The 15021-nt window shown below is 45.0% G+C and overlaps 1 protein-coding gene across 1 annotated transcript in view; it reads right to left on the reverse strand.

The window, feature by feature from the left end:
• Positions 1-15021, reverse strand: part of ECHDC1 (ethylmalonyl-CoA decarboxylase 1) — a 64758-nt gene that overhangs the window by 39101 nt on the left and 10636 nt on the right. Inside the window, exons 2-3 of the mRNA XM_019538006.1 lie at positions 12444-12665; positions 1274-1413 (exon numbers count right to left, since the gene is read on the reverse strand). Of these exons, the coding sequence (XP_019393551.1) occupies positions 1274-1413; positions 12444-12663 (360 nt within the window). The 5' untranslated portion in view covers positions 12664-12665. The remainder of the gene's footprint in view (positions 1-1273; positions 1414-12443; positions 12666-15021) is intronic.

Below are 15021 nucleotides of genomic sequence, written 5' to 3' on the forward strand. Positions count from 1 at the left end.
GGCACTGGTCAGGCCGCAGCTGGAGTACTGCATCCAGTTCTGGGCACCACACTTCAAGAGGGATGTGAACAACATGGAGAGGGTCCAGAGGAGGGCCACTCGCATGATCAGGGGACAGCAGGGCAGGCTCTATGAGGACAGGTTCAGGGACCTGAACCTATTCATCCTCCATAAGAGAAGGCTGAGGGGGGATCTAGTGGCCTGTTACAAACTAGTCAGAGGGGACCAGCAGGCACTGGGGAGTCCCTGTTCCCCCGAGCACTACCAGGAGTGACTAGAAATAACGGTCACAAGCTGACAGAGGGTAAATTCAGATTAGACATCAGGAGGCGTTACTTCACTGTCAGGGCAGCTAGGATCTGGAACCAACTTCCAAGCAAAGTGGTGCTGGCTCCTACCCTGGGGGTCTTTAAGGCAAGGCTAGACAAAACACCTTGCTGGGGTCGTTTGACCCCAGTACTCTTTCCTGCCGTGGCAGGGGGTCGAACTTGATGATCTGCTCAGGTCCCTTCCGACCCTACAAACTATGAAACTATGAAACCCAGTTCTACTCTCAGAAATATGGATATCACATATGTCTTTAAACATGTAAAATTAAAATAAAACATCTGGTATGCTACAGTCATCCTCTGGGGTCTCCATTCTATGTACCATTCTGTTTTATCCCCTGTTAGGCCCTGCCCCTGCATCTAAAGCCCTAAAGAAGTTAATGCGTGTATGTGCATATGCACAAGTCTGGATTTGACTGCAAAAATCAGAGTCTACGCTTTTCTGTGGGACAGGGACTGTGCCTACTTCTCCAATTTATGCAGGGCTTAATGCAATGTCAGCAATTAAAAATAAATAATATTTTTGGTAACAGCACTCTTCCCTCTGCTCCTTCTATCTGTGGTACTTTGATTATAAATGGATTATGTGAAGAACAATTATCCTTAATTGCTGTTAAAGAAAAAAACAAATTCATTCAGGTCTTTTTAAAACTGTTACTTCATAATGGTGAAGTAACCATTATGAAGTAACGTGATTTCAGGCCCTTCTCAAAGGGCCTGAAATCATATTTTTGAAAGGAAAAGAACAAGTATAAAGAATATGTACTTAACATTATGAATCATAAATAAATTATGTCACCACTGGAGTAATTATTTCTGAAAAGCAAGCAGCATATTCTGCATTATAAAACACAAAAAAGAGAATACAAAAAATATAAATAATTACAACAAAAACATTGTGAAACACCTTTTCCTCCTGGAATGCAAGCTTTATCATTGCTCACCTGCAGGCTTACTGCCTTGACAATATTCAGATCAGACCCTGAACAAAAAGTATTTTCTGCACCATGGATGATAAGGCCTTTCCCTTCCTTCCAATTTTCCAACTCAGTTACCTTCTCCTGAAGTTCAAGCATCATAGTGCCTGTCACAAAGAGCAAAAAGCACAAACAGATCAACAGAGGATCCTTCCATCTTACTATCATGTCCTATATTTATATTTTTCACCACCAAAAACAGTTTTTATCCTCAGGGAACTAACAAAACAATATGCTTAGGACACATAAAAAAATAAAATGACACCTAAATTAATTGTGCATTTCCACATTACTTTCATGCCATGTCCAGAACGGCTGCCACAAAAAATGTCCCACTTTAATGCACACTGACTTCCAAAAAGGAGGCAATGCTCCCACCTTAGATCAGCCCTAAGGGTGCATGAGTAAACATATCTGCGGCAAAGAGCCAAAGACCAGGCTCACCCCCCTGCATTGCCTCATTTTGGGGGATTGCACCATACACACTGACAGTGAATGAGTGAGGCATGCTGCTCAATGGCACTCTTGAGAGTGGCATGAAGGTAAGTGGAGACATTCCCACTGGATCCAAGTTCACAGGACCCAGTCCACCCAAGCCCTTAAATACATGTTTAACTTTAAGTAGCAGCTTCAGTGAAACAACTTACAAGATTACCAGTCATGGATCTCTGGGTATAACCCTATAAAAGTCTTAAACTTGTACAAAAAGTTCATTATTTTGCTAATTTTGCTGTCTAAAATTTTGGTAAGTTGGCTCCCCTTTGTCTGAAATTAACTTGAACAGAAGACCGGGTGCCCCATACAGATCAGTAAACCAAGGGCATTTTTACATGTGCTCCAGGGGTGGAGGCAGGGGCTCCAAGAGATGCTCTAATTAAAACCCCCACAGCACCTCATGTACCAGCATCCCTGCATGTCAAAATGGCAGTGGGGGCACTTTAAATAAAGCTCACTGAATAAACTTTAGTTAAAGTACCCTCGCCGCTATCTGAAGTGATGGGACATGAGATGCAGCAACAGGCTGGAGCATGCTAATTAGCACGTCCCAGCAGACTCAATTAATCAAGTCTGATCCAAAATGCTGTAATTGCAGTGCGTCAAAGCAGCCTCCAGGTATGTCTACAGGCATCCTAAATACCTAGATAGTTGCTTTAATCACAAAAAGAGATGCGGAATATTCTTGTTCAAGCAGCCAACCCCCACCCCCCGCCCCACAAAAAAAAAAAAAAAGAATAATTCTTAGCATGTAACTAAATCCACTAGGCAGCCAAATTTGCTGCTGAAAACTCACTAGATGCCTAAACTTAGGTTTCCACACATACAAAGAATAGCCAGGTGCCTTGTTCTACCTAAGCTCTATCATGACCTAGATACAAGGCAGAGTGGCACCTATATTCAGCAAACGAGGTACTTAATATAGTATGCATGCTCAGAGGGCCTAGAACAGGGTCTGGTAATTATCTGGGCCCAGTGGCCACACAGGTAGTTTTGATCAGTTGTCACAGCCCAGGTTTGCACTTCCTGCCCCCCACTTTTGCAACAACTCAACAAAACTCCCAATGTGGAATGGAGCAGCGGGCAGGCGGGGAGCAATGTTTGGGAGCAAGACAGGCAGGCAAGGCCAGGATAGTGGAGGGGGGTTGTGAGGAAGCCCCTGGCCTATGGGGCAGGTGTGGGGGGTGCGGGAGGGCACCCAGGCACTAGGTCCCAAGAGCCAGCTGTGGGGGGAGGGAAGGAAGGGGGTAGGGGGCATGTGCAGTCCAGGGCTACCCCTGCAGCACTCCATATGGGGCCAAGCCCTGGTTGCTTGCACCTGGGGTGGCCCACACTGTATGCAGGCAGACTGGGTGGAAGGCACCCAGGAGTTAAAGCCAGAGCCCCATGTGCCAGGGCAGGAACCACCTGGCTGAAACTTCCTTACCTGCAAGTAATGGTACAGTAGGAGCAAGAGAAGCCACTGGAGATGAGGCAAGCAGAGGAGCACCTGGGCAGCTGAAGCTGCACGGAGAGCAGCTTTGCTGGAAGCTGTACACACTGGCTAGGTCCAGGGCCAGACATAGGCTGCTCAGGGCTAGGCTTGGCCCTATGCAGAATGCCGTGGGGGCAGTTGTGAGCTGGATACAATCAACTGACGGGCCAGATCCAGCCTGTAAGTTGTATTTTGACCACCCCTGGTTTAGAACATGCCTCACCCATTCCGAGGGGAAATGTTCCAATTGCTACACAACTATATAAAAGGTAGGCACTTGCATCAGCAGCACTAATGAGGTGCCTACTCGGAAAAGAATACCAAGCCTGGGATCCCCAAACAGATGGAAACACCTAATGTACAGATTTGACATGCCTACACTCCAGAGAGGGCTGGGAATTTAGATATACATCTAAGTCAAGGGTTTTCAACCTTCTTTAGTTGAAGTACCTCCACCTGCCCGCACATATCCCCTAAGACCAGTCCAAATACCCCCAGTTGACAACCCCTGATCTAAGTTATCCTTACCTGTTGGTGAAGTACAGGCACTGCCTCAGGAACCTCACTCTCCCCAATGCCTGCATAAAAGGAATATAGGTGCCTAACACCTTGCCACTGAATTACTCTCCTGGGACCCAGCACATAATTTTAAAATTAAGCATGCTGAAACCTAAATTGGAGGCACCTATGGGGCCAATCTAAATTTTGCCTGAAGCTACTAACCTGGTTTCACTAGGTTTAAATTGGCATTATTAGCATTGGTTTTCAATGAGAACATTTCAAAGAGGTGCCTATCAGTTTCCAGTTAGGGGGTAAAAAGCATGACAACATCCACATAGCCCATTAGCTATTTGCCAATCTAATCTCCCTCCCCCTCCTGTTCCATAAACTTCTTAAACTTACAATAAACATAATTCCCATGGAATAGAAAGACTATTTGCCATATGCTTAATTTACATAGCAGTTCTTTGCTACAGTTTGTTAATGTTTTTCAACTCTCTAGCATTATAATGCATTTTACATACAATATATGCATATATGACTATGTAAAGGCCCCAGGAATCCAAGTATATAATCTTTTTAACATCACCTTCTTGAAGCACAGAGTATCATTACTAAGTGCTTATGGGGCACTCATCTCTTCAACACATTTCTGCAACAAATAAAATGGGAGTATGCAAGCTAAAGCCTCTTTCACCACACAACTGAGACTCAAACCAATACAACTTCATTTGTACAATGAATGAAAGAAAGGATCCTTCGGAAAAAAACCAGCACGCAAGTGTGTAATAAAGACTACACCAAAGGAGCCTAACTAAGACTGCATACAGAAACTTAATTCTGGTATTAAACTGAGTGCATGAGTAATTATCTCTTAATGTAACCTTAGTTTTTACAAAAGTGAACTGAGAAAAGAGGAGTTCTACTATGTGCCAGAGTTGTAATCTATTGATCCATCATAGACCTCCTGAGACTTGAGCTAATAGCAGGTGTCAGTAGCTCACAGCAACGGTCTGCATCAGTTATGCAGACTAGGGGGTCTACGACATTTTGCCAGTGGGTTTCAGACTTACTGGCAGTTGAGGGGTAGTGTGACACAGGGACCTGGGTTTCCACTTCCACCTTTGTAGGGGAGCGGGCTCTTATGGGAAGAGACATTTCTGTTCATTCCTTTCCAAAGTATGTCCCATTCTGCCCATATTCCTCACACCTCTCTGCCAGTCTTAGCTCTGCCCAGTCCTTGGGTCAGGGGTGGGCAATTATTTTGGGTAAAGGGCCGCTTCATGAATTTTGGTGAGCTTCCGAGGGCTGCATAAGTAGCCATGCCCCTTGACAGTTGCCCCGCACCCTCGTTGCCACCTTGGGACCAGAAATCCCACCTTTAACCCCTGACCTTTTTCACTGGAAGACTCTCCCCTTGCCCCCTGGAAACACTCCAGGAGGGGGGGGGTTGCCATCTTAGAACCAGAGAAAAACCAAATCATATACTGAAAGTCAAACACCTACTATAACATATTTTCATTTGTTTTCAAAAAATATTTTTGTCATGATTTGCACTTGCGTACTGTAGAGGTGATTGCATAATAACTCAAAAATAAAGTCTTAGTCTTGTATATTGGGGTGTGTGGTTGTGGGGTTTGTATATGGTGGGGTATGAGGGTGTGGGGGATTGTGAGGGGGTGGCTGTGTGTGGGGGGGCATAGGACATGTTGGAGATTGTGTATATGTGGGAGGTTGTGGGGGCAGGGTGTGTGTGTGTGGTGTTTGTGGAATAAGGGAGGTTGGGGGGGTGTGCGGACCCCCTCCACACTCCCCTCATGGTGCAGCAGCAAGCAGAGGTGCTCAGGGACCTTGTACCCAGCGCTCGTGCAGTGGCACGTGGTTCTGGCCAGTGCTGCACATTGCAGCAAGGGCTACAGCCCCTTCCAAGCCATCTCTATCACCGGTGCTCCCTGCCATGCACATGCAACCCCCACACTCATGCAGCACAGGAGGGAAGCGCCACATGCTGGAGACAGCTGCCTTCCCTGCCTCCTGCTGTGCAGGTCCCAAGACTCTGCCGCCACCGCCTGCTGGGGCTGCACATCATGGGGGGAGCGTGTAGGAGAGGGGGTCCTCACCCTGCCCACACCCACACCCTGCCCACTTGAGCTCTGCACTACTGCCACCACTAAGGCTATGGGCTGCATGCTGCCACCACCCCCCACCCCATGCTCCACACTCCTGCCCAACTTTAGCCCTGCCCCAGCCTTACCCCCGACACTTCCCTACCTGGTGCCCAGGGCAAGTGGGATGCCAGGGAAGCTGAGCAGGTCTCCCGGTGGCTGTAGCAGCGGCAGCGGCAGCCCCACCTGGAAGTTGCGTAGTGGTCACGCTGAGTCCTTCTAACCACAAGGGTGGGAGTGAGGCGCAATAGGGTATGCTGGCAGATGGTATTCCTGGGTGCCTCGCTCCCACCCTCATAGGCAGTAGGGCTGGGTGGCATTTGTTGGTGGATGCCAAGGGCCAGAGGAAAGCATCTGGCAGGCCAAACCCGTCCCATGGGCCATATTTTAACCATCCCTGCCCTGGCTCCCCATCTTGGTCCTATTTTCCATACTTACCCAGTCCTCGTTTCATTGCCTCAACTTTCTCCTCCACTTCTTACTAGTCTCTTCCCAGCCAGAAACAGGCCAGCATCTCTATTGTCAGTCCCACCCCAATACTCTCAGCCCCAATGTCTTTCCTCATTCTTTCAGGATCCAGTCCCAGTTTTGGCCTTCTCTACAAACCTGGCTCCTTTTCCCAATTTTCTCCCCATGTATCCCCCAAAGATCAGCTATTACCTTTTCAACATGCCAGCTCAACATCCCCCCTCCTCCTCCTGTTAGGTCCAGCAAAAGTATTGTTGAGAACACAAGAAATTCTCCCTGCTTTCAGTTCAGATGTCTGATCCAATCAACATCCACAGAAATCCAAAAACTGCAGTTGTAAAGCAGGTCCTACTCAGGCCTATTCTAAAGCACACACACTATGTGAAAGTCTTTGGGGTGCAATATTTAACTGCTAACATTTAAGATGTCTCTACTAAATATGTGCACACTGCATTTTGATAAAACCTTATGACATAGCCAGTTTTGGGTGGATTTTCACAGGAACAGCAAAAGACACAACCCTGACAAAAAAGCCCTGCTCTGCAACACTTAAAAAGTTCTTGCTCCAAAGCATGGTACTACTAGAGTTTAAAGGAAAAGTATATCAGGATATTTTATATTACGAAAAATGGCTGTTTTGCCCAACTCTCATCCAATTAAATAGATGAACATTAAAAAGAAAATAATCAACCTAATGCAGGTACCCAACATGGAAAGTTTCATTCCAGTTAAGTGGTGTAAGCAAGCAAAAACAGGGACTTATCAAAGGAAGTGTCAGGTAACATTAACAATAAATGGTGTCCATTATAATAATACCTTGTAGTGATAAAATAATTAGATGGTGTATTAAAGTGCCACAATGACTTTTTTTTCAATCACCTGAATGCCAAAGACTAAAAGAATGAGAGTGAATTAATTGTCCTCTTGCCTTCTGGAGTTTTTTTCCTCAGGTAAGAAGTTGGCATGCTGGAAATGCATTAACTGCCCTCAGGATGAGTACCTATCCTGAGAGATGAATATACAATCATAAGGCTAACAGTCTAGAACACATCATAAATATGAAATTTGCTTAAAATAAGTGTTATACGTGATATGTTCCTTACAATGTCTATAATACAAATGTATTTCATTAAAAACAAGATAACAGTGGATGCATCTACACATGCTATTAAGGTATCTGAATAAATTCTGGTGTGGTTTATGCCAGAGTTTACATGCACCTGGTACTGCAGTACACTGAGCCAGGGCAGAGCAGCCCCAGCTGGCAGAAGGCCCTGGAGGTCAGCCTGCCAGCCTAGGGCTGCTCCAACCCAACACAGCACATTGTGGGGGGCCTGGCTGGCATGAGGGTGCTTTAATACAGGGCTAGCTGGCAGGCAGCCCCCACTCTGAAGCACCCTTGGGCCTCAGCCAACCCTGTCAGCATCTACACATGAGTTTCGGCAAAGTAAATAACTCTGTCATTGGATAGTACTTGTGTTTGGCTGTTCTATTCTATGACGAAGTTAATTAGTTTACTCCACCCTAATAGCACTGCACATATAGACACTGATGTTTTACTGTGGGGCTAATTAGTAAATGTCTCATGTAGATGTGCCCAGTATAAGTTACAAGATAAAAAATAATAAAATCAGAATATAAAAAATAAGAGATGTATAATCACCCAATGTAGTCATAATTCTAAATCAATTTAATGCACTGAATGAAGCAAGGATCCTTTGAAAAAAAACCCTATGCGATCCTGTAGCTAAATAAATTACCATGCTACACACTCGCAAAAGAACAGATTTAAAGTTGCATAGACAGCATTAAATCTTGTACAATTTTTTCATCATTTTCCAGTTCTCTCCCCCACCCGTGTAGAAGCGTGGGCCCAAATTGAAAGTTTATGCAAGTTTTACTTCTGACATGCTGCCAAAATCTTCCCAATAAAGTGAGAGAAGGGAAACGGCAAGTATGTAAGCACACCTCACATACTGTTCTCATAATCAAACAAGGAGAATATGGTCTAGATCAGCAGTGGCCAAGCCACTTTGAGTGCCATTCTGACCCCTTTCCCTTGCCTGATCTGCTACTCTGCTTTCTGCTCCCAGACTACTCCGCTGCTCTGTTTTCTTTGTCCTGTCTCATGTTCCTTTCCTGATCTGATGCTCTCCCTTTTGACTTATCTGCTGCTGTGTTGCCTATTCTCTCCCTAATCTGCTGTATGGCACACACAAGAGGTTGCCATACCACTTGTGACCCTCATACCATATGTTAGCCACTACTGAAAGGCGCAGGCACAATTAGTTAAACTAGCTTCTGTGATTCTAGGATTACTATTCCTATTATAGATGTGGGGGCCTGTGTTCAGATCAGCAGGTCCTAACGATCTCCACCCCAGAGTGCTGAGAGAATTCGCAGAGGTCATTGCAGGATCCCTGGCACGGCTTTACGAGCATGCATGGTGTTCTGGCAAGGTACCAGAGGACTGGAAAAGGGCCAATGTGGTCCCCATTTTCAAAAAAGGGAGGAAGGAGAATCCAAGAAACTACAGGCCCTAGTGAAGCTCTTTGAGAAAATTATCCAGGAGCACATCTGCGAGGGATCGTGCTTAGGGGCAACCAACATGGGTTCATTCGAGGCAGGTCCTGTCAGACCAACCTGGTGGCCTTCTACGACCAGGTCACAAAACCCTTGGATGCAGGTGTTGCGGTGAACACAGTCTTTCTGGACATTAGGAAGGCCTTCGACACTGTCTCTCACCCCATTTTCATTAAGAAATTAGGTGACTGTGGTGTTGATGCTGGAGGGTGGTAGACGGGTCTTTTTCAACCTGGAGGGATGTGAGCAGTGGGGTCCCCCAGGGCTCAGTCCTCAGACCCGCACCATGCAACATCTTCATCAGTGACTTGGACGAGGGCGTGAAAAGCACCTTGTTCAAATTCGCGGATGACACTAAGATGTGGAGAGAAGTGGGCACGCTGGAAGAGAAGGACAGGCTACAACTAGATCTGGACGGGTTACAGGGGTGGGTGGATAAGAACAGGATGGGTTCAATATGGACAAGTGCAAGGTATTACACCTGGGGAGGAAGAACCAGCAGCATACCTACAGGCTGGGGAACTCCCTTTTCATCAGCAAAGAGGTGGAAAAAGATCTTGGAGTCATTATTGACAACCACAACTTGTCATGCATCTACAGATGCATCACGAGCAGGTCCAAGGAGGTGATCCTCCCCCTCTATGTGACACTGGTTAGGCTGCAGCTGGAGTACTGCATCCAGTTCTGGGCAATGCACTTCAGGAGGGATGTGGCCAGCATTGAGAGGGTCCAGAGGAGGGCCACTCGCATGATCAGAGTGCAGCAGAGCAGGCCCTACAAGGAGAGGTTACAGGATCTGAACCTGTTCAGCCTCCACAAGAGAAGGCTGAGGGGTGATCTGGTGGCTGTCTACAAACTGGCCAAGGGGGACCAGCAGGCAATGGGACAGTCCCTGTTCCTCTGAGCCCTGAGTTGATGGGAGTAACAAGGAATAATGGCCATAAGTTGACTGAGAGTAGATTCAGTCTTGATATCAGGAGGCACTACTTCACTGTCAGGGGGGCTAGGAGTTGGAACCAACTTCCAAGGGAAGTGGTGCTTGCTTCTACCCTGGGGGTCTTCAAAAGGAGGTTGGATAATCACCTAGCTGGGGGTCATTTGACCCCAGCATTCTTTCCAGCCCATGGCAGGGGGTCGGACTTGATGATCTACTTAGGTCCCTTCCGACCCTACCAACTATGAAACTATGACCTGAGAAAGACTTTGATCAAGGTTACATAGGAAGTCAAGGACAAGGATTACAACCAGAGACAACTGTATCAGGGTTCAGGGCCCGAGGCAAATCGCACCAGTGGAGGTGGGGAATGGGGGGTGAGCAGCCGGATGCAAAGCTGGCCTGGCTCTGTGGAGGACCCCAAAGTGCAGGGCCTGGGGCAGTCACCCAGATTCACACCCCCCGCAGGGATAGCCCTGATTACAACAAACCCAGGAGTTCTAGTTCCAAATTCCATGTTCTGTCTAAAAGATGCCCTATTTTAAAAACGTATTTTAAATGATACCATAGATACACAAACAGCCATTCTCACATGCACGTTGAGTCAATGAATGCTGTAGCTATTGACTGATGTAGCTTGAAGGTTTTTATAAGTCCAAGCCTAAAATTTCTTTTTAGCTTCTTTTAGAGGTATATGTTACATTTAATTTGTCTGACTGGAATAGATAAATAGACAAACCATAAGGACATCAGAAAATTTAAGATGATTCTAACTGAACTGAAACTAGAACTGGAGGGAAAGATTTCCCTGTCCTACAAAGCATTCTGCAATTTCATTTTTTTTCCTATTCCTCATAAGCAAAATTCAAGATCTTTTGGGTTAGGGACAAAAGTTACACGTAAACCGGTTTAAGTGATCAGAAACTGGTTTAAACCTGTAACATCATAGAAGTTCAGTGCATATAAACCAGTTTCAAAATGGCTGAAACTGGTTTAATATAAACCTGGTTGAATGCAGTATCAGACTTAACTCATTTGGGTCAAACCAGTTTATGAAACTTCTGTCCCAGACCCCTTCCTGATTCACGTTAAATCACAGTCTGCCAGCACCCTAGCATATCGCAGCTCTGGGCAGGGCTGTTCTGTCTGCTCCAGAGAATAGAGCTGACCCTGTCCCTCTGTTCCTTCCCTAGCTGGAGCAGTGAAATCTAGCTCACTGGCTGGCTCACTGGCCCCCCAAGCAAACCCTGGCCGGGGTCTAGGGCCAGGGAGAGGGTTAAATTTCCCTCAGGTACAGAGGTGCACTGTCCTACTAAACTTACTGTTAGCTGCAACTGTGGACTACAAATCCCAGAGGCACCTGGAAGCAGGAAAAGGAAGTGATGAGCAACCCTGCTGCTATGACTTGGGACTACAAATCCCAGAGACCTCAGGGGCAGCAGGAAGAAGAAATAAACACACAGCCCATGTTGGCTACATGTCAAAGAGCCAAGCTCTAGCCACCCCCACCACCTCCTGGCTTGAACCACTGCAGGCATGTGGCTGGACTTCCTGAATCAAAAAATGAATGTCTGTTTATTTGCTTATTGGTTCAATCTTTGCAGCTCAGACTAACCTGCAAGACCGAATCAATTCAGCCTTGGGCTTTTTGACTGTCTGTACTTAGCCTTGGAGTTTTTACAAATAGCAAGAGAACACAAAATAGCCAGTGACCTTTGCATGACATCACTCCCCAAGATGTGATAATCCAAATTAAAGTCACTGCTGTTTCTGTACACATCACAAGATTGCCTGTATTTCATGTGATTTCAAGTGTGCATGTATGAGGGCAAGAGAGTCTATCAATCTCTCTCTCTTTCGTCCCTTCGCCCACTTTCTATCATGCAACTGGAAAACCCTCCTTGATAAGTTTCCTCAAAATTGGTGCTTTGGTGAAGTTTCTGTTTTGACGAATTAGTATTTTCCAGAGTAAAACCATTTGGTCCACAAAATTCCTAACCAGCTGTGAATTAAATACTTAGGTCATCTATTCACCATTTAGCAATAAGTAGATGTGTAAAATTAACAGAGGAAACACTGTGAACAGCTAGGTATGTGTAAGGTTGGAAAAGGTCATAGTATAAAAGACTCAGCAAGAAGGACAGCATAAAGCAACATGAAGGAAGCACGTTCTAGTCTCTTTGGACTCTCAATTTTGCCTATATCCACAAAATGGGGATAATGCTTTCTACTAACCTTTGTAAAGAACTTTGAGATTACAGATACTATCTATTTGTTCCTTGTCAGTTGTGATAGGTCAAAAGAAAAGAGAAAAGAGACAGGATTGAGGTAACTGAAAAATAAGCAAGCATGTTATAGAAAATGTTCCTCCCCAACTATATTTTTTGTTTATTAAAGAGTTACAGTGCTGAACATCAGCTACTTAATGTCTCTCTAATCAAAAGACACAATCAAAACTTAAAGGCATATATTTTCCATTCGCCCCACACGCATACATACACATACACACATTAATACCTGTGAATGCGTTCATAAGCCTTGGGTTGTTCAAGGTGAGGACTCCAATGCCACTGCCATCTTTAGAAAGGTTGATGGATCCACCAGCAAACTGCTTAAGTTTTTTCTTTATCACATGTTCCTCATAGCTGTGGGTGTAGTTATAAAGGGATACCCCTCTTTGCTGTAACACTCTATTCTTTGTAATTTGAAGTAAATTATTCCAAAAAGAAACTGCCATTTCTGGGAAGAAGGGAGAGAAAACATACACATAGTAGAAAATGATGAAATAGCAGGTGTTTTCTATTAAGATGCATCTCATTTCTCTGACAGAGATATTGGATATTTTGAAGTTAACTTCCCAGGTAAAACACTCACTAAAATGCCTGTAACATGAAGCCAGTAGATACTTAGGATGGGATTTATGAAAGCACCAAGATTCAGGCTACATCCATTCCTACTGAAGTCAATAGGAACTTCACAACTGATTTCAATGGGAAGAAAGTCAGGCCAACAAACCATGGACATTGTTTAAGATTCCATCCTTAAGGGAGATCCAAAAGTATTTGGGTAAGAAACTACAGTACTTGCTACACAGTCTCTATGCGAGTTTGGTCAGGCTGCAGTTGGAGTATTGTGTCCAGTACTGGGCGCTGCACTTCAAAAGGGATGTGGCCAACCTGGAGAGGGTTCAGAGGAGGGCCACCCACTCGGTGAGAGGGCAGCAGGACAGGTCCTATACGGAGAGACTGAGAGACCTGAACCTGCTCAGCCTCAGCAAGAGGAGGCTAGGAGGAACCTGATGGCTGCCTACAAACTCATCAGGAGAGATCAACAGCAAATAGGAAGAGCCCTGTTCTCCCCAGCACCACCTGGGGTGACGAGGAACAATCGTAATAACCTGATGGAGAATAGGTTTAGGTTAGAGATCAGAAGGCAATTTTTTACAGTTAGGGTGACCAAAATCTGGAACCAAATCCCCAGGGAAGTGATTCTTGCCCCTACCTTGGGCAAATTCAAGAGGAGGTTGGACAATCACCTGTCTGGGGTCTTGTGAACCCAGCATTCATTCCTGCGTGTGGCAGAGGGTCAGGCTAGATGATCTGTTCAGGTCCCTCCTGACCCTAGCTACTATGAAACACAGGCAATTAGTTCTCTTTTCCAAAAAGCCCACATGCTATAGTTATTTACTATTTTTACAAGTAACAGGATTCTTTTCCAGAACAGCCAGAAGCTATACAGGCAGTCCTTGAACTTATAACACAATGAGTTCCTGAAAACCACGTCTTAAGTCGAAATGTTGTAACTCAGAACCAATTTTCTCATAAGAAACAATGTTATAAATGGGGAATTAGTTCCTGAACCAAGGCATTTCAACAAAATACCCCATAATTTTGTACTCGATCAATTATAGATGAGTAAAATAGCTACATTAATGTATTTATATTGAAAATAGCAATCGTATTGATTTGGAAAGACTTCTTTGAGGTGACTTTCCTGGACTTTTAAAAAAGCTCTTGGTTGGACTTTTTGAAGGGTTCTTGGCTGGAGTCTTCTCAGGAGTCTTGGCTGCAGGTTTTTCTGGAGTCTTATCTGCTTTCTGAAAGAAAGTGTCCAAGGAACTTTGGACAGATGTTCTCCAAGGAGGTGACTTGTTCACTGGCATGGCATCACATTGGATCAAGCGTTGTAAAGTCAAAACTAACATCATAAAGTTGAAACAGAGTGTCAATTTATAAACGTTGTAAGTGCAAAATGTTATAACTCGAAACACTGTAAGTCAAGGACTGCCTGTATAGATATAATTATAGTGGCATACAAAAGCAGTAGCATTTTTCTTAAGGGTCTCTCACTAGTTTCTATCATGGCCTCTAGAGCAGCGTTTCTCATTCCATGGGTCACAACCCGAAAGTGGCTTGCAAGAATATATGAAAGGGTCACGAATAAACTTTAAAAATAGATGCTCCTTTAAAGGAGAAAAACATAGGAAACTGTAGTTTTTCCCTTGCAGGTTGACAGAGTTCCAGCCTGCGAGGGGCTGCTTGGGGCCTTCCCCATGCCCTACACATACCCCTCACCCCACATACAAGGGGGCTGGGGGTGGGGGGCACAGGGGCAGGACTGGCCACTGATGTTTACAAATGGGTCCTGGTACCAAAAAGGTTGAGAACCACTGTTCTAGAGGTTTCCTATTTGGTGGTAGGAGTTCACTTCTGCTAAATATTTCTAAGAGCAAGCCCTTTGGAAAATGGGGATGTTGGACTGGAAAAAAATCTTTCCCTTGCACTATTGTGCCCAATCTCCTGCTACCAGGAAACCACCTTACATAAATCACTTAAAAATGTAGAAACTCCATCTTAAAATCTAAATAGGTTGTTTGCCTCATACTCCTCTGGTGGTTAGAAATCTTTTTTCTATTTACAGACTAGTTTTATTCATAACCAATTTAACCCGTTTGGTATACGTATACTGTCCTTTAAGTTAAATCATTCTTCTCACTAGTGTTTACCCTTCCACCCCAAACAAAGACAGCAATCCTTTTCTGTTATATGCTAGGCTCAATAAAACAGGCTCTTTTTGTGTTTACTCATAAGGCAAG

This window comes from Crocodylus porosus, unplaced genomic scaffold (assembly GCF_001723895.1).
Source record: "Crocodylus porosus isolate Cpor-Errol unplaced genomic scaffold, CroPor_comp1, whole genome shotgun sequence".
Lineage (NCBI taxonomy): Eukaryota > Metazoa > Chordata > Crocodylia > Crocodylidae > Crocodylus > Crocodylus porosus.